Below are 18,993 nucleotides of genomic sequence, written 5' to 3'. Positions count from 1 at the left end.
TGGCTCTGGGAAGGAGCCGGGGCCCTCAGCTCTAGGAGCCCTTCCTTGCCCAAGAGAGATGGCCGTTGGCAGCATCCTTCCAGCCGGTGCCCAAGCTGCTCCACCGTTTGCCCTAGTGTCCCAGAATCTCCCATCAGATGTTTTTAATCTTAGGCATCCAGCGAAAGTCAGAGCCACAACCCCAAGCGGTAGGCAGGTGTCAAGAGCCACTTGAACCCTCTAAAGAGTCCTCAGGGCCCCACTTGATACTTGGTGACCTTCCCATCCAAAGCAGGAGCTGTAATTAACAGCAGGGGACCCGCTGCCCTGGCTGCTGGGCTGAGGGCCAGCACTGGCCGACAAGCGCTCAGAATGACCAGCTGGAACCGGCAGGAGGTCCCCGAGGAGAAGGGCATCCCAAGAGGCTGAGCCCTCTGAGTAGGCTTGCCGGTTTAGCAAATAAAAATAAAGGACACCCAGTTACACTTTCGTTTTCGGTCAAGAGCTGTTTTGTTTTGTTTTCAGTATAAGTACGCCCCGTGGAATATTTGGGGCATACTTACACTTTAAAAAAACCATTTGCTTATCTGAAATTCAAATGTAACGAGGCATGCTGGATCTTACCTGGAAACCCTTTCCTCGGAAGCAGTGACATGTAAAGGGAAAAGCCCCTCACTCCCCCTCTGGCCACTAGAACGGTCTGCACCGGAAGACCCCTACACAGAAGCAGGCCGCGGCTAATACTCGGGCAGAACGCTGCACCCGGCTTGGGAGCTGCAAACCGGCCCTTTTCACACACAGCTGCTTCCGGTTGCCACTCATCAAGGACTCCTGTGCAGTCAGATTTCCCCAGGAATGCCTCTCAATGCGTCCCACAGTGAATCCTGAGGGCCTACTGGACGCTGGACGCTGAAGCCAACACGGGAATAGATATACACGGTCCCTCTGCTCCCAGGGGCTGACATTCTAGAGAAGCTGGGACACTAGAAAATCTCAGGTAGTAAATAAAATCAACAAGGCCAAGGGACAAGTGACCGGGAGGCCACCTTAGACTGAAAGGTCAGGGAAGGAAGCTGGGGAGACAATACTTAGGCTGAGAGCTGTGTGTCTATTGGAGGAGAGGGAGTCCTTGCAGGCAGAGTGATTAGTTTGTGCAAAAGCCCTGGGGCAGAGAGCGCTTCCTTTGTCCAGGAGCTGAAAGACAGTTGCTATGGCTTTAGAAGAGAGAGGGCAGAGCCGGGGGTGGTGGTGTGCAAGGTGAGGCTGGGGCCAGAGGGCCTTCTAAACCAGAAAAGAGAGTTGGATTTTATCCTACGTGCAGGGGAAGCCCTTGGGGTTCTTAGAGTAACATGAGGAGATTCAGAGATGTTCACCCCTCCCTCCCCGTCCAGAGAAACACACAGCATCATAGGTGGCAGGACCAGGGCTAGGGGGGAAATCAGTAAGGCATTAGGGTGCAAAATTTAAGAAGACCCTCTCTCTTGGATCTGTGCCAGCTGTTGATTCTCAGTGGCCCCAAGGCCCTGCATGGAAGTCAGGGCCCCGCCCCTGATCTGCCCTTGCAGCTAGAGTCGGAGAAGGGGGCAACTTACTTTGTGCTCCGTCTGTGGGGACAGGCTGCAGTCTGTGGTTCCCACTGTGCTGGGAACGCCATGCCTGACCCCACTCAGCTTTGTAAAGAAGGGGTGGACCCTGGGCCGGGTCCCCCTCTGGCGCACAGGACCCTCCTCCAGCGAGGGGTCAGCAGTTGGTCTCCGCAGCTGAGCCGCAGCAAGGCAAAGCTATGGGGCATTCTGACACGTGTAGTCCCCTAGCCTAGTGGACTTACACCTTCTGGGCCCAGCAGGTCAGAGGGAGCTGGACACCCCATCACCCAACCACCCCGACCCAGATCACTGCTTCTCTGTCTTCACCTCTCACCGTAGGGAGCCCAAGCTTCCTTCCTTGGGGCAGGAAGCTCAGAGAAACACTCCCCACCTCCAGGGCCCAGCCCCTAGCTCTGTGGCCTCAAGCCTCCTTTTGTCCTAAAGCAGCATTAACCAGGAGCACCTGGCTTGCCCACGGGCCCCGAGACCACGGTGATCTGGCTCAGGCCAGGGAGGTTCATTTTCAGTCGTTGCTATGGCCGTCGTCCTTGACCTTCGCGGGCATTAAACTTGGTGGGACAATAGAACTAGTCAACAAAAACATAGGTGACCAAGACCCACCCCGGGATGGCTCTGATTCGGCGGAAGTGGGGGCGAAGGCCACGAATCTCTCCTTCCACAATCAGCCAAGTGATCCGGGAAGCAGGTAAGTTAACTCGCCTTAAGGAGACTCCGTGGTAGCTAATTTATAGCCTCGCTAGGACACAGGAAGGTGGGCACAAACAAGGAACCCAGCTGAGGCCAGTGACCAGCCCAAGGTCACACAGCCAGTAAGGAGCACAGCTGCCAATCAATCCTGGCGGGAAACCCGGGTCCGCACGTCTAAATCCGTGCTTCTGGGCCGGCCGTGCTTCGGAGGGGAGCAAAAGTCCGGGGGCTTAGGGAGGAAGGGGGTGAAAATGTTCTAAAACTGACAGCAGGGAGCGGGTTGCACAGCTCCATGAACTAAAAGCCATAGCTTTGTGCGCTTACACGGGGAAGCTATACGGCATAGGAGTTAGATCTCAATAAAGCTGTTTGAGAACATATTTGCAGCCACAGGTGGCTTTCCTAGTCGTGCAATGGCTTAACTGACTGCGGCAGGTGGGAGGGGGATTTGAAGGCAGGTGACCTTGATCACCAGGTAAGATGTTTCCACCGTGAGCTCCCTCACGACCTTCGCTTCCTCTCATGGCAGGAGTGGAGCCCTCGGGGAACTCCCCCCCCCCCCCGCCCCGTGTCCCCCCCGCCTCCCTGCCCCCCGCCCAGCCCATTTCCATCCCAACAACACAGATGTCACCAAAACACACAGGAACCCAAATGACCACTCCCACGCTTCTTCCTTACAATCGCACTTCACACTTTTATTGTTAATTTTCTTCACATGGCAGATCCAGAACTGTCTCCCAGGGAAGCCACTCCCCCTCCTCCTGAAGCTCTGAGCAGATTTCCTGACAGTCTCAGAGGTTGACAGCTGACCAGCACGTTTGCACAAGCAAAAAAGGAGTGGCCCCCAACCTCCCACCCCCACCCCCCAACATTCCCAGGATTTGCCATTGGCTGAAGGTGACCTCCAAGGTTTTGGGGTTCCTAAGCCGTCCTCGCTGCTGAATGGGGAAAACCCTCAAGAGTGGAGAGGCTGGGTCCAGTACAGTACGTGAGTGTTGACATTTACGGGACAACATCGCATCGTTAGGATAAGGAACAGCCACGGATTTTCATGCTCAAGAGGGTGAGTTTCAGAAGCGGGCGAAAGGATTCCTCCCAGTTTGGGAACATTTAAAACAAACAGCAGTTGTTAGCCGGGTGGGAACTAGGAAAGCTGGGACGTGGGCCAACGATCAGCGTTTCTCTGCCCATGTGAGGACCTCGCGAGAACTTTCTCCTGGACCGCTATCAGAGCCCGCACTGCAGCCGGTCGACTGATTCATTAAATAACACAAGTTATAAAACTTTAAAAACGGGGCATTTACAGTCAGGGACATAAATACGTGCTTTTAAAAGTGTCTACGTACATATTTACAGAGTTGCAAGATCAACCGTAGTAGCCCTGAAAAAAAAGTCCCTTTTTCGTGTGTGACCACGCACACGCCTCCCGGTCCCCTCCCTCCACTTTGGGCTGGTTACGTCACTATTGGAAACGGGGGGGCTGAGGAACAGGCGGGAGGGGGCTCAGGCATCCTCGTCTGGGGTCTGCCCCAAAGGCACCAAACCCAAGACCCGCACCGGGTCCCAACTCCTAGCTCAGCTCACCCGTGTCTCCGAGGTGTGGCCTGTCCCGCCAGAGCAGGGGCCCCCTCCAGCGACCCCTGGCCGGTGATGGAGAACTTCCAGAAATCTCTTTCTCTCCCCGCCCCACCTTTGCTTTTTCATGTTCCACCTTCACTTGCATGTCCCAATTTCTATTTGTTGTTTCCCTTTTCAGCTAATTTGAGAAGCTCACACACGAAAAGTGTGGCTGGTCCCACCGAGTGAGGCAGAGGAGCTCCCGGACACAGGACACCACCCCTGGCCCCCACCCTCCCCGCCCCCCTGCTTCTCCCACGGAGGAACCCGATCCATACAAGGGGACAATGGCTTTCTCCCGATGCACATGGACTAACCACGATTTCAAATCTGGAAATGACTCAAGCGCCGACAGCTCAGGCTAGCGGGCCAAGGAGGTTTTCCAAGTGTACAGGCCAAAGGGGCAGTCAGCGAGGCTCCGACATGTCTGCACGCCTCCGATTCCCAGAGATCGTGAGGGACGTGGGACATGAGCGGGGGGCAGGGCGGCTGCAAGGGGAGCTTGGCCTCCTCCTGAAGGTCTTCCTCGGACACGACTGGAGCTGACCTTCACCCCGCCGTGGTGAAGGACAACTCGAGAAGCAAAAAGCAGGATCAAGGAGCTCTTGAAAAATTGCATAGTAGGAGAGGTCCCGCCCCTGCAGGAAGGCCGAGCTGCAGAACATGCTCGTTGGTGTGGAATCAGCTGGTGCCCTGCCTCCCTAGGGTTCTGGAGACCACACGCTGGCAGGCAGGCTCGCACGTGCACGCTCACACGTGCACGCTCACATGTGCACGCTCACACGTGCACGCTCACACTCCCTTTCTCTCGCAGGCTCCAGCACTGGAACAGGTCACTGCTCCCTGCAGGGCGGAAGGCCAGTCCCTTTGGCCTCTCTGATTCCAGGTCACTTCAGGTGCTGAGGAGACAAAGAAAAGAACAATAGCGGTGGCTGCTTATTCAGTGCCCTGGGCTGCTCAAGCATTCTCCCGCTGCGTCTTTATGATTTCGCTGTTTGTTGGAGCGCAGCACCCATCCAGAGGAAAGCAAAGCGTGATGAGTTTGCACAGTGCACACACCTGCGTAACCAGCACCCAGATCAGGAAGCAGAGCGGGAGACCCAAGCTCCCATCAGCCCCGGGCCCTGCCCCCCTTTTAGGATAACCACTAGCACTCATCCCCAGAATAACCAATATCCTGACCTCTGGCAGCATGCTAGTAGACTGATTTCCCCCATTTTTTCACTTAAATCAATGAAATTAATCAGTGCGCATCCTCTGTGCCTGGCTTCTGTGGCGAACGTGTCTGCAGGCACGTGCTGTGGATTTTCACTCTCCTCGCCGTGGGAGTCTGTGGGAGGATCATCCTGCCACCGGCCTAGGCCACTGCCAATGCAGGTCCGGGAGTTTGGGGCCATCCCGCATGTCGCTGGGATATTCTTACATGGCCTAAATGTCACGTATGGCGCACATGTGCACATGTGTATGCAGAAGTGCTGGGGAGTAGGGCGAACCTACATAACATAAGAGTGTATCCCTGGCAGTGGAATCACTGGGTCCGGGAGTTCGCGTCTGTTCAGCTCCAGCTGATACTGCCAAACCGTTTTCCAAAAAAACTGCTTACTATGGTTAGGCTGCCACTGAATTTCACTCGAATGCTGGCAACAACCCTCGTGGCAGGTGACAGAGACCCCCATTTTGCATGGAAGGAATGGAGCCTCGAAGGAAAGTAAGCTTTACGAGGTCAGGCGGCTGACAAGTGGCAGAGGTGGGACTTGAACCCAGGTCCAGCACACGCCAGAGCCTGCGTGTGCGAGGGAATGGCGTGGCCATGCTTCCCCCGTGGGAGCCTCATTTACGGCACGTGGCCCAGAGCCCGGCACACGTGAGCAGCTCACAGTGTTTGCTGCATTGGGTGGAAGATGAGCCTGGAATTGGGCTGAGTCAAGTTCAGAGGTTCGATTCTCTCACCCAGGGAACCTGGTTATCGTTACTATTAGTAATAATAATTATTAAAGTATTGCTACTAGTAATAATATAATAATTCAATGAGAATAATAAAAGCAGTGCTTATTTATGGGAGGCTTACTACATCTGAGGCATTTAACTTTCCTCGGTGTTTTTCACGTATTAACTGACCTATGACATGCTTACAGATGGGCAAAGTGAAACACCGAGAAGTGAAATAGCCGCCAGGATTACTGGCGCCAGGATTCAACTCCAGAAAGTGTGCGCTTAACCACACACTGTCCATTTCAGCCTCCCCCAAACCTCTGCATGGGGCTGGAGAGAGCTGCCAGCAGTGGGAGCTCTCCGCCACGTGAGGACACAGCCAGAAGGGACATCTGCAAGACAGCAGGAGTCCTCACCCTGACCGCGGACTTCCCTGGGAAGCTGCACATGTGTGAAGATAAGGGAAAAGGAGGCATCCATCCAGGTCCATGCCCTGACCCTGGGCTGACCAGGCTCCCAGGCCCTGCGCATCAGCATGCTTGTTCATACATCCGAGTGGGGCCCTGGGGTCTGTATCTTTAACGGGTGCCCCAATGTCAAGGTCCTGCAGTTATGCTGAGAGGCTGGTCTTGGGGACACAGTGAAAGAAGACACGCTGTGTCACCAACAGGGAAACCCACGCCTGCCCCAAATCACTGACCAGCCCAGCCCCCCGAAGATGGAAAGTCTGGTTTCTATGCATGATTCAGGCTTTGCCATCAGAGAATCTAGAAAAGAGACTTCTGATTCAACGTAAATTTAAATTTATTATTTTACAGATGAGTATTTCTTTTACTCTCAAATCTTTTCTGGGCTTAAAGCCTCTGAGGGAATCAATTAAGTGCTGATTATTATTATTATTATTATTATTATTATTTTAAATATATTTTATTGATTTTTTTACAGAGAGGAAGGGAGAGGGAAAGAGAGCTAGAAATATCGATGAGAGAGAAACATCAATCAGCTGCCTCCTGCACACCCCCCCTGGGGATGTGCCCGCAACCAAGATACATGTCCCTGACCGGAATCGAACCTGGAACCCTTGAGTCCACAGGCCGATGCTCTATCCACTGAGCCAAACCGGTTAGGGCTATTATTATAATTATTACTATAATGATAGCTAATGCTTACCTATTGCTTACTATGGGCCAGGCACTGTTCTAGGTGCTTTGCATGCATTTGACACTTGTAATTCTCACAATCCCACGCAGTAGGTACTATCGTCCCATTTTATGGATGTGGAGACTGAGGCTCAAAGAGACTAACTCGTTGAGGTCCCACAGCCAGTAAGTGGCACAGCTGGGATTTGAACCCAGGTGATCCAGGGTCTGCACTCTGCACCACTCTGCGCCCTTCTTGCAGGAAAACCCGTGCCATCATGCCCACCCCCTTCCTCTCCTTCCCAGCCACCCCAAGCCCCAAGCCCAGCCTCCCCTCCCAGAAGCTGCTCCCCCCTCTTCACACCTGTCAGGGAGCAGGTGAAGCTTCTACTCTTTGAAGAGGGGTCCTTGGAGCTGAGCTGTGGCCGTGGCCTTGACACTCCTGCACTGCCTGGTGATGTACGGGGCGGCAGGCGTGGGGCATCGGGTCGCCAGGCGGAGGCTGTAGCTGTGCAAAGAGAAACGACACACCATCACCAGGGGCCCAGCCAGGCAGCTCCTGGAGGCCGGGTGTCGGCCCCACCTCTCCGGCCCCTGGAGGCCAATGGGCTGTGAGCTTTGATACAAGCCTGTGAGCGCCCCTGGCTCTCCCCACCACCGTCCCTCCCCCAGAGGCTCTGAGACAGGGCGCTGTTCCCTCCAAGACACTGGGGAGGTGTTTGGCGCCAAGTTACCTCCGTCGCCTGTGGTGGGGAGAGGAGGGAGGGCCGGTCCCTCCCGGCTGTTACCTGTGCACCTGGCCTCCGCCCTGGCCCCACTCTCATGTCAGGAATCACAGAGCGGGTGTGAACCAGGATCCTGTTTGCTACCACAGCCCATTAAATTGGACTTGATTTTTCAGGGAAGCTTTTGATTTTTTTTAAGACAGGTAACCCCTTCCTTCACCCAGCTAACCAGTACTCCTCTTTCAGGTCCCAGCCGGCATACCACCTCCTCCAGGAACCCTTCCTTCTTCACTCCTGGACGAGTGTCCCTCCTCCCGGCTCCCACCACCCCTGGCCTTCCCCATCACAGCACTTGTGACACTGAATCAGAACCGCAGGATAATGAGTCTGCCCCGTCCTGAGCTGTGACCCCAAGGTCAGGGCCTTGGTGTTGTTGATTGCTGCACCCCCAGCTTGGCATGGCAAAAATAAGTATGTGTTGAACAGGAGCGACACTGTGCTAAGCGTTTTCTGTATGTCTTAGTCTTCATAGAACCTTCCCGGGCGGACACTGTATATCCCTCATTGACAGTGCGGGAAACAGAGGCACAGTGACTGGTCCCAGGTCCCAGGTCTGCCCCCTCCAGATGGAAGAGCAGGGCCTCAGGCGAGGAGAGGTGGGAGGTGACCTCCACCTGCTCCAGGTGTTGGCTGGGAGCCAGCTCCGCCCGAGGGAGCAGGAGATGGGGACACGCTGAGACAGCGGGGCTCACAGGAGGGGTTCTCAGCCAGGGCACGCGGCTGCAGTGCCCGGAGACATTTCTGGCTGTCACATCGGGGGAGGGAGGATGCTACTGGCATCCGGTGGGTGGGGCCGGGATGCTGCTAAACCTCCTCCGATACACAGGGCGGCCCCCACGAGGAAGAACGATCCAGCCCCCCGAGTTAACAGCACCCACTTGATAAGGAAGCCCTCGATCTGTTAAGACAAATGAATGATCCAGGGGTCCTCAGACTTTTTAAACAGGGGGCCAGTTCACTGTCCCTCAGACCGTTGGAGGGCCGGACTATAGTTTAAAAAAGACTATGAACAAATTCCTATGCACACTGCACATACCTTATTTTGAAGTAAAAAAACAAAACGGCAAAAACACCCGCATGTGGCCCGCGGGCTGTAGTTTGAGGACACGTGGCAGACACGTGACTACAGCCAGTGGCCCGTGGAGCCCCGCCCTGCTCCGCATTCTTGCTCAAGTGCCCCCTCTCAGGGAGCTCCCCACCGTCTCCTGGAACTCCCAGCTCCACAGGGCATTTTACAGCCCCCCCCCCCCCCCCCCCCCCCGCCGCCCCTTCACCTGGGACTTTGCGTCCCACCGTGCCAGTTACCCACAGTCAATCACGGTCTGATAAGATTAAATGGAAAATCCCAGAAATGCAGTTCTCAAGTTTTAAAACGGCGCCGTCCTGAGCAGCAGTGATGCAATCCCCGCTCCCACCCACCGCGGTGCATCGCCCCCGTCCAGCCCGGTCCTGCTGCGAGTCCAGCCCAATGAGATGTCTGGGAAGAGACCCCCTTCGCGGAGCTGCCGGGATAGCACGCTGTTACAACGGTCCTACTATGGTAGTTATTGGTGCTCATACCTTACTGTGCCCGGTTATGAGTTACACTCTATCATAGGGACGAACGGAGAGGGAAAACAGGGTTCGGCACCACCTGTGGTTTCGGGGCCGCCCTGGGGGTCTGTCTTGGAATGTGTCCCTCTCAGATAAGGGGGGACGACTGCCCTTCCTTTTTGGATTTGTCACCACCCTGTGTCCACCGGGGAATTTGTGTCCTGGCTCCACCCGGCCTACTTGTCGCTGACGGAGCCCGGCACCTGCACGCAGCCTGGCACAGTGGGCAGCCTGGCCCCCGGCCCGGGGCTCTGCAGGCAGCTTCAGTGGGCGAGACAGAGGCCACCTCGCCGTCTGCCCGTGACTGTGCGCAGAGAGGAACACGCCGTTTCGGGAGAGTTCGCAGCCAGGGCGAGGCCGGGCCTCGGGCCTCTGGCTCCCAGGGGGCCACAGTCCCGGTCACGGGTTTCTGGCAAAGGAGATGTCCGAATACGCTGACCCACACTCGCTAAACAAAACTGAAGGAACGGCAAGGACGGCCAGGGCCCGGGAGAAGATGACCCTGAGAAGGGTCCCGGGAGTCCTGAGCCGAGGGCAACAAGGGCCCCGAAGGATCTAAGAGCCGGGGTTTGCCTGCCTGGAGCTTCTCGCAGGCGAATGAGCCCCGAGGGGAGGGGGCCCCCTCACCCCAAAGGGTCTTCCTGCAGCTCTGATGTCACCGGGCTGTGGGAGTTGGTGACATCACAGAGGGGCCACCATACACCAGAGCCCCGCACCTCCAGGGGCTGCCCAGGGCCAGGGGCTGCTGGGCCAGGGGCTGCTGGGCCAGGGACATGTACACACTAAATAAATTCGGGCAAAGTGCCCGTCACTGAACAGAGAACAGACCAGTGAGCAGAGAACAGAATGACATGAAGAAGCAGTTCCCAGAGGAAGCCAAAGCCCGTGGAGAGGAAGAGATGCCAGCCACCTGTCCAGGAAGCGCTTGCTAACACAGGGGCCTGGGGACAGGCGCCGGATGCGTGGGGTCTGCAGGTGAGGGAATTGACCAGGGTGAGGACTGCCCCCATTTCCTGGACAGTGGGGGGTGGAGCCTGGCCACCCCATCTCCTAAGAGTCTTCCTCTCCCCCTCTCAGAGCGGCTCATCGCAGCCCCCCCATGGATGACAGTCATCATCCCTCAGCTCGCTGTGAGCACTGGAGACACAGTGGAGAGCCCGGTCACAGCCCCCCTTCCCGTCCTGGCAGACAGAGAGCGAATAAAGGAGCGTGTGGCAGTCAGACCGCAGGGATCACTGTGGGGAGAAAGGAAGCAGAGGGGAGAGAGAGCTCGGAGCGGCCGGTGGGGCGGACGGGCAGGCGGGTGGGCTGCCAAGTGGAGGAGGAAGACCTCACAGAAGCAGGTGCGCCAAGACCAGGAGGAGGCGGGCGAGGGACCCACCACGACGCATGGGCCTCGTGTGCTCCAGGCCGTGGAGCCGCACGTGCAAAGGCCCCAGGGTGAAGCTTGTCTGGAATGTCAGAGGGAAGATGGGGCAGCGGGAGGGGCTGGTAGGCATGGAGCCAGGTGGTCCTTCTGGGCAGCGGAGTGGCCTGGCCTGAGTGGCCACCGTGTAGGGCGCAGCCTGCAGGATGGCAAGAATGGGATGGAGGAGACCAGTGAGGGGGCGACTGCCGGCCTCCAGGTGAGAGATGACGGCAGCATGGACCTGGGGCCGGCTGAGGAGGTGGGGCTGTGAGAAGTGGCTGGACACAGACCCTTTATCGGGGCCCACAGGGCTGATGGACCGGAGGTCGGGCTGGGGCAGAGGTGAGAAAGCGACCGGAGTCCAGGTGGAGTCTGGATGGGTTCCGTTTCACCGAGCTGGGGAGGCAGCGGGAGGAGGACGTGGCTTCTTGGGGGGTCTGCTCTGGAAGGACTAAATTGGAGATGGTGTTAGACACCCGGAGGGGGAATCACGTGGGTGGCTGAGATGCACCGCTGGTGGATTTGGGGCTGGTCGGCATCTGGGGGGACTGGGTGGCTCCCACGGGGTGGAGACGAAGAGGAGGAGTCCAGGGCCTGAGGAAGGGGTTCGGGGCAGCGCTGGTGGTGTCACGAGCCCAGAGAGAGGTGTCCCGGGAAGAGGGAAGAACAAGTGTCCAAAGCTGCCGATGGGTGATGACGGGACTGAGAACCAACCGACCCGGATGTTGTAGAAGCCTAGAGGCTGCTGGTAACCGTGGCAACAGCAGTTTCCGAGACAAGGCGGAGGCAAACGCCTGAAAGAGGCGAGTTCAAGGGAGGAGAGGAGGGCAGGGGGCAGGGTCCAGAGACTCAGTCGCACAGATTGGGGTAAAGGGGGCACAGGAGGGACAGGGTTTGGGCGGGGCGGAGCTGCCAGCCCCCGGATGCTCCCCAGAGCTCTCCAGTCCCCGCCGGGCCAACGCGCTCATCCACGTGCTCCGCCAGGCTGCCCGGGCGTTGAGTGGAGACCCTGCCTGCCGTGGCCACCTCCCGCCTCTCCCTCCCGCGTGCGTCAGGAGGGACCTTCTGGAAAGCAATGGCCATGCTGGTTGGGCCACACAGCCGCCCGCCCGGAGTCTTACACAACTCCCCTAAATCCTCAGAGGGCAAACATCTAAGTCAGCTTTGCCCGAGGCAAGGGAGAAGCAAAGAAGGCATGCAGGTAAGACAACCTGAGATGATGCTGAAATGCCCGCAGGCTGGGTGAAGGCCACAGGCAGAAGCTACAGCAGGTGTCCTCAAACTACGGCCCGCGGGCCACATGCAGTTGTTTTTGCCGTTTTGTTTTTTTTACTTCAAAATAAGATATGTGCAGTGTGCATAGGAATTTGTTCATAGTTTTTTTTTAAACTATAGTCCAGCCCTCCAGCGGTCTGAGGGACAGTGAACTGGCCCCCCGTTTAAAAAGTGTGAGGACCCCTGAGCTACAGGAACCACCACCTGCTTCCTGGCACCAGCCAGCGCCGCTTCCAGAAATGGTTGGCCCCAGCTCCCCAAACAGGGCAGCCCCTTCTGCTCCAGGGCGGCCCCTGCTACTCAAATGAGGCCCCTGGGCTGGGAGGCAAGAGCCTGGAGGGTCAGCCCTAGGTTCCCCGCTACTTGCTGTGTGGCCTCAGGAAAATGCCTCTCCCTCTCTGGGTCAGAGTGGTCTCACCTGTAAAATGAGGATGTCAACCAAGGAAAAAAATGTATAGCATCATCCACTGAGCATGTGATATGCGGGAAATGCTTGGTGGTGGGGCGGGGGGGGGGGGGGGGGACAGTTCCTGGAGCTCCTGAAACCCTCCCAGCAGCCCCGAGGCAGGGACTGTGCCGATGCTATCTCACCGAGGAGGAGACAGTGGCTCAGAGGCCAGGAAGCCCAGCGTCTATGTTCTCTCAGCCAATTGGGGTACAGCATTTAACCAGGTCCCTGGAGAGGCATCTGCACCCAGGGCCATTGACACCACACCCTGGATCCCCTCCGACACAGTCCTTGTCGTGATGGGGACAAGGAGCTCTTGTCAATATCCCAAAAGGCCATCAGCAGGACGCACAAGCCGCCCACGCAGGCAGGAGCCGGCTTTGCGCTGGAGCCGCGTGGGCTCAGAGGAGCCCTGGCGTGGGGTCTCACTCTCCGAGGCTCACTGGAGGCCCAGGAGAGGGGAGAACCCCCCCCCCCGGGGGCCCACTCCTCAGCCCTAGTCTCTGACTGAGCTCGCTGGGGTGCAGCCCGGGCTCTCAGCCACGGGTCTATGACCCACCCACTCAGGGGGTCCCGGGACCAGCAGCATCGGCAGTCCTGGGCGCTGGTTCAAGTGCAGCCACCCAGCCCCACCCAGCCTCCTGGCTCAGACGCCACATTTAACCAGGCCCCTGGAGAGGCATCTGACACAGGAGTTGGGGAGCGTGGGCGAGGGGTGCAGGCCACGGGCTGATGGCAGTGTCTAAGAGGGGCCTGGGTCTGAAGCCTGAGACCGGGGGCCTAGTGCCTAGGGACGTTTTGTAGAGAAAGTCTTCCCCATGGGAGGGCTCGAGGGAGGAAAATACAAGTGGTCCTTGGTGGCCGAGGGCCGAGGGCCGAGGCTGAGACCGCCGGCCGGGGCAGTCACTAAAAGACCTACCGAGGACGGTGAGGAGTTGGCATCGCGAGCCCTGCCAGCAACGCTTGGCGGCTTTTTCATTCAATCATCCTCTAACCACGTGAGGTGGGTACTGTGCCCCTTTGAAGGCTGAGAGGACAGCAGCATAGAAAGTTAAGGTCATTGACTCATTTAAGGTCACAGAGAGGGACATGACTAGAAGGGCAGGAGGGGGGGCGGGGGCGGGGGAGAGGAGAGGAAGTGGGAGCCAGGATCTGCGGAGCTGGCCCCACTCCGGAGCTGAATCCGCCTCTCGGCAGATGGATTTCCTTCCCTCTCAGCCCGGGAAGGCCCTGTTCCCATGCCAGCTCCCGGCGTGGCCTCCACGCATCCAAAGACCAATCACGTCCCTGCCCCATGCAGCTTTGACGCCAGGTTCTGCGGCCTCCGGAGGCCATTAGTTCCCCAAACATGTTTGGCTTGAACTCCAAATGCCCAGCGTGTGGCAGCTCGTAACCCAGTCAACAGAGGGCTGTCCCGCCCGGCCATGACCTCGGGCAAAGGAAGCTGCCAGGAGGACATCCCTGCTGTGGCCGCCTGCCACCCTGCCAGGACAGGAGGGGGAACAGGGGACCCCAGAGTCCATGCCAAGCAGCCCTTTGCTCAGACGGGAGATGCCAGAGGGAGGAGATCACCCAGCAAGTTGCTCTGGGGAAGAAGTGAGAAGGCACAGGTGGGCTCACTGTTTACATGGGGCACTGATGGTGGGGAGGAAGGGTAGAGGGGAGCCCAGCGGAATTGGGGAAGGAAACCCCAGGAGGCAGGGCACCTGGCGCTCTGTGACTGTCCCCAGCCCCTGCTGCGCCCCCTGGACTGAGCCCCAAGGGCGAAGGCTGGTCTGTTCTCGCCTCATCCAGCCACCTGCCTGCCACCTGCCTGGCACAGGATGGGCTCTGAGAATGGTCCCTGGACAAGTCAAGGGCAAGCCTGACCAGGCTCCTCATCCAGTGCAAACCCAAATGTGCTCATCCATGGCGCTCAAGGACCAAACTGTCCAAGGAAATGACCTCCAGGAGGTCCTCTCACCACCAAGGCCCCGCCCCAACCATGGGACCAGGTGCCCCCTTTCCCGGCATCTTGGAGCCCGACTCCGACCCCGCAGGCCTCCCTCACCGCACCCCTGGCTCCGCTCAGTGCCGTGGCTCAGGCGTCATGCCCGCAGGAGGCAGCACCACCGGTGCCGTGCCCAGCGAGGCGGGAAGAACCCAGCTCCGCCCCCTCTCAGGGCACTTGGCTCCTGCCCCCCCCCCATCAGTTCTAGTGCCCAGATGCCATCCCTTCTCCTCCTCTCTAGCCAAGTGGGACAGGCTGCTCTCTTTAAAGGAAACTTCTAAGAATGGGAGGGAAGCCCAGAAGAACACACGGACACGTGTGTCGGGACATGAACGCACAGAAAGCAGCTTCCCAGTGTGGGGCAGAAAGGCACCCGTCCCCCACGAGGTCCAGAGGGAAAAGCTCTTTTAAATGGAAAAACCCTATGAGGGACGCTAAGACTTCATTCTGGCAACCGCTCCGTCCTCTAAAGTCAACTTAGACCAAGACGTTAGGAAGATGACGAAGTCAGCTCCAGGAGCCACGTCCACATCTTGGAGTCACTGGGACTCAGGGTCTCGGAAGTCCTATGTGGCATCTCCCAGTGACAGGATCTCTGCATGCTAACCGTCTGAGGCGCCTGCCTTGACGGAGAAGCCTCGTGGAGCTCGGGGGCGTCTCCGAGGCCTGGGTGTGTCTGGCTGGCGGGGCGTCCCAGGCACGGGACGGGGCATTAGCCAGCGGGGTAGGGATGCTGCCCAAAGGGCCAGGGCACACACGTGGGCTGTGGGCCAGGGGAACTCATCCTCAGAGGGTGCCGGGGACTGGATAGCAGTGTGCCCAGGCACCTTCTCTCACCCGAGCCCCAAAGCCCTCGCCCTGTCTCCTGGCTGACCTCCAATGGGCTTAGGGTGGCTGGGGCTGGAACATGGGACAGATCAACCCATGTCACAGAGGGCACAGAGGCGGCCACAGGTGCTAAATGACCCGAACCAGCTGGCACCTCTGGGCTGCTCAGCAGCACCAGGACCCTGCGTTCCATTTGGGTTGAGGTCCACTCATTGTCTACATCAGGCGTCCTCAAACTACGGCTCGCGGGCCACATGGGGTGTTTTTGCCGTTTTGTTTTTTTACTTCAAAATAAGATATGTGCAGTGTGCATAGGATATTGTTCATAGTTTTTTTTTTTAAACTATAGTCCAGCCCTCCAATGGTCTGAGGGACAGTGAACTGGCCCCCCGTTTAAAAAGTTTGAGGACCCCTGGTCTACATGGAGGGTCCCTCCCTGTAGGTCAGACACGCGGCCCGGCCACACTACTGGGGTGCCCACGGACTCATGTCTGACATGGAATGAAAACTGTCCTAATGTCTCCTCCACGTTAGCGGCAGGTCACCGGCCCGGGGTCGGTGGAACAGGTTTTTCTAGGTACATCCTCATTATCATCTGCATCTAACATTTCCCTGCTCACTACGTGCCGAGCGCCTTGCCCAAACTTGACATGGAGTGGCGAACTTCACCTTCACAAGGCCTCTCTGAGTGGGTCCTACCACGTTTTATACATGAGGAACTAAGGCACAGAGAGGTTCGGCAGCTTGCCCAAGAACACACAGCTGGCAGGAGCAGAGCCGGGGTAGAAGCCCTAGACACTTAGCTGCAGACACGGGCTCCCGGAGCCAAACAGGCACGTCTGGGCAGGATTTCTGAGCTTTAATGTGCACACTCAGTTCCCCCACTTATCTGACAGCTGCCCTGTGCCAGGTATGGTGGCACAGCCACGCACTGCGAAGGCACGAGAATGCTGCAAGGGATAGCTTTAGTCTAGCTGAGCCTAAGGAGGCGCCCTGTAAGCACCATTTATTTTTTAATTTATCCTTTTTAACAGAAATTTCTTCACATCAGCCACGTGAAGCAATATCCTGATTTAGTGTTCTCTTTGGGAGTCAGATTTCTAACTCTGCACTTACATCTGCTGCCATGTGCCGTCATGCACCGTCGCGAGGTGTCGTCCTCGGAGCCTAAGGAAGCGTGGCAGCCTTCGTGTCCACACACTAAACAAGATCAGGCCTTCCAATGATTCGTATCGATACCGACCAATCACACCTATTGTATACCTGATGCTGTGCTGGACGCTGGGACACAGCAGCGAAGCAAACAGACCTGGTCTTTGCCCGTGGGGGGGCATGTGTTCGAGAAGAGGAAGGTCATCATTGCTTGCATAATCTATAATACAAAATCCCAGGGTGTGAGTGACATTAAGGAGGAAACGCAGAGGCTACCAGAGCTCTGAACAAGGACACAAGGGACCTGACTTCATGTGCACATGTGTGCATGTGTGTGTGTACGTGTGTACATGTGCACACATGCAGTTGGTTAGCACCCCCAGATGTGGGTTCTGTAGGACCCTGGGAATACACTTAGGGTTTACTTCATTTGCCGTGTTGTCTTGTATTATTTTGGAGGATTGGGGAATGGAATAAAGCACAGAATGTCTAACTTATTTTACACCCAGGAAAAAAGAGAAAGGATTTTTCAGAAGAGATCTTTTCGGTGTCTGAAGGCAACCACACACTGTTACTGTCTACCCTTGCCCCCAAATCTTTCCCGCCCTCATTCTATGCCTGAGCTTCCAAGTTTTACACAAGCAGATCTGAGAGTTTGCAAATTGGAACAAATCGGGTGAGAACTCATCTAGTTCTTCCCCAGGCTTTCTTCCGATCTGTGTCTAACAGATCTGGTCACACGAGGTCGCCTGCTCATCACAAGATGCAGACCTGAGAAGACGGCCCCTGGATGTTTGATGGGGTCACACTGGGCTTGCTGCCGAGATGGCCTCTCAGATGCTCACAGCCCACTACCTGGAGAAATGGCCGGAAAGTTGGGGATGGTTGGGATTGGGATGTCTCCTGGGATAAGTCAAGAGGCCATTTCCAACATTTCCATCACTTCTGCTTTTCTTTTTAAGACCCAATGGAAGGCTCTGAAGTCTGGGTAAAACTCATGTGAGAAGCTGACAAAAAGAAAGATTTCAAAGGCCCACCCCACAGAAATAACAGTTTCGCAGGTCTGGATTCTCAATAAGCCCCCAGGTGGCTAGTGGTGCAGATGGTCCACCACGTGAACATCCTGACACATGCCAACCAGGGCCCCTTCGCACACCTGGGAACACAGGCGGGAAACGCGCCCCCTCCCCCACCCTCCGAACACTGTCATTAACAGGTCTCCTGGACCCAGGAAATACTGTCCCCTCACCTAAGCACCTGCCCAACATGATTCAGGACGTCGCCTTATAAAACACCTGCTGTTAGCTGATACTCTCGGCTCTACCTGTCATGTTTACAAATAGTTTTAAGGGATATAAACATATTAACCATAGTGAATTACAAAAAGAACAACAACAACAAAAAAAAAACCCACAGAGCATATACATCAACTACAATATCCAACACCAATTTGTTGGGTGCCTCAAAGTGGTTGGCGCCTACATGAGGACAAAGTCAACACAGCCTGTTTCCACCCAACTCACTCGTAAAATGCAAAGGAGCCTGAATATGAATGAAGAGGGCAGAACACCTCTGAACCTCTGCACTGGTCATCAGAGAAACTCTGGAAAACTCCTGACTTAGAGAGGAAAGGAAAGAAAGTCAAATCAATGGGCAGGGGGACCCATGTCTTCCTTATCAAGCAATGGGATGGACTGAGCCCCAGGCACTTCCTCAGAGACTCAGCCACTGGTTAGCACAGGCACCACATGAAATATTCTAAACCCAGAACAAAGCACGGAGGCATGAGGTACAGAGAAGAACACAACTGTTTAAGAATTAAGGTACTTCATGGGGCAAGAAACCTTCCCTGAGACTGTGCATTCTACCCCAACTTCCACTTCATTCTCTCCCCAAATTGCTTATGAAACTTGTGGCTCAAAAGGAAAAAGCGATCTACAAGTGTGTGTTACACTTCACCCGTTCCTATCTAGAGGTCATTTGTCCAGCAAACGTCATTTACCAGCCAAGGACCAAGGACATTTTTAACAAGCAAACCACGCCAGCACGTCTGCGTCTGCTGCTCACGCACTCTGCTCGCGGGGAGGCCCCTGGTGTCTTCTCAGGCCCTACCTACCTCGTTATTTACAGGAACTATTAATAGGACCACTATCTAGCTTCCTAGCCCATAGGGGATTAACAGAGCACATCTGGAGGCGGCGGGCGGTGCAGACAACATCCATAAATCATAAATGAAAAACGAGCCAGGAGCACATCCTTCCTGAAACATTGTTAAGTCACACCTCAAGCATCCGGATCCTGCCTGCCTGAATTGCCTCTGAGGGCATCACTTCTCCACAACCGTCTTCACTGACGGTTACCATGAGCCTCCAAGAAAAGTGAACTTGTGCCCAGTGATGTTTTTAAAAGCAGGGAAATAGCAGATACTGTTAGCCTCCTGACAGCAAACACGCATGCGGCAGAGTCATTGCCCCCGACCCTTTCTGCAAACAAGGCAGATACCTGGCACGGGGCCCTCTGACCCTGAGCGAGACCTCACCTCTGAATCCCGCC

General features: G+C 56.4%; 1 protein-coding gene and 1 long non-coding RNA gene across 5 annotated transcripts in view; one reads left to right on the top strand and one right to left on the bottom strand.

Moving 5' to 3' along the window:
• Window positions 1-4,135: 4,135 nt before the first annotated feature.
• PRDM2 (PR/SET domain 2) overlaps window positions 4,136-18,993 on the bottom strand; it is a 109,822-nt gene continuing 94,964 nt past the window's right edge. For all 4 annotated transcript variants that reach the window (XM_054721206.1, XM_054721208.1, XM_054721207.1 and 1 more), the window contains 2 exons: window positions 7,326-7,469; window positions 4,136-4,789 (listed from right to left, as the gene is read on the bottom strand). In XM_054721206.1, coding sequence (XP_054577181.1) covers window positions 7,349-7,469 — 121 coding nt within the window. In that variant the 3' untranslated portion in view covers window positions 4,136-4,789; window positions 7,326-7,348. The remainder of the gene's footprint in view (window positions 4,790-7,325; window positions 7,470-18,993) is intronic.
• On the top strand, window positions 10,093-10,560 carry LOC114233951 (uncharacterized). The gene is made up of 2 exons (XR_003620160.2): window positions 10,093-10,314; window positions 10,417-10,560. It is a non-coding gene; the product is annotated as an uncharacterized LOC114233951 (long non-coding RNA).

The sequence above is a fragment of the Eptesicus fuscus genome, chromosome 9 (genome assembly GCF_027574615.1).
Source record: "Eptesicus fuscus isolate TK198812 chromosome 9, DD_ASM_mEF_20220401, whole genome shotgun sequence".
In the NCBI taxonomy this organism is placed as follows: domain Eukaryota; kingdom Metazoa; phylum Chordata; class Mammalia; order Chiroptera; family Vespertilionidae; genus Eptesicus; species Eptesicus fuscus.
The sequence above is the reverse complement of the archived record's forward strand: the minus strand, read 5'-3'. Positions and strand labels throughout refer to the sequence as shown.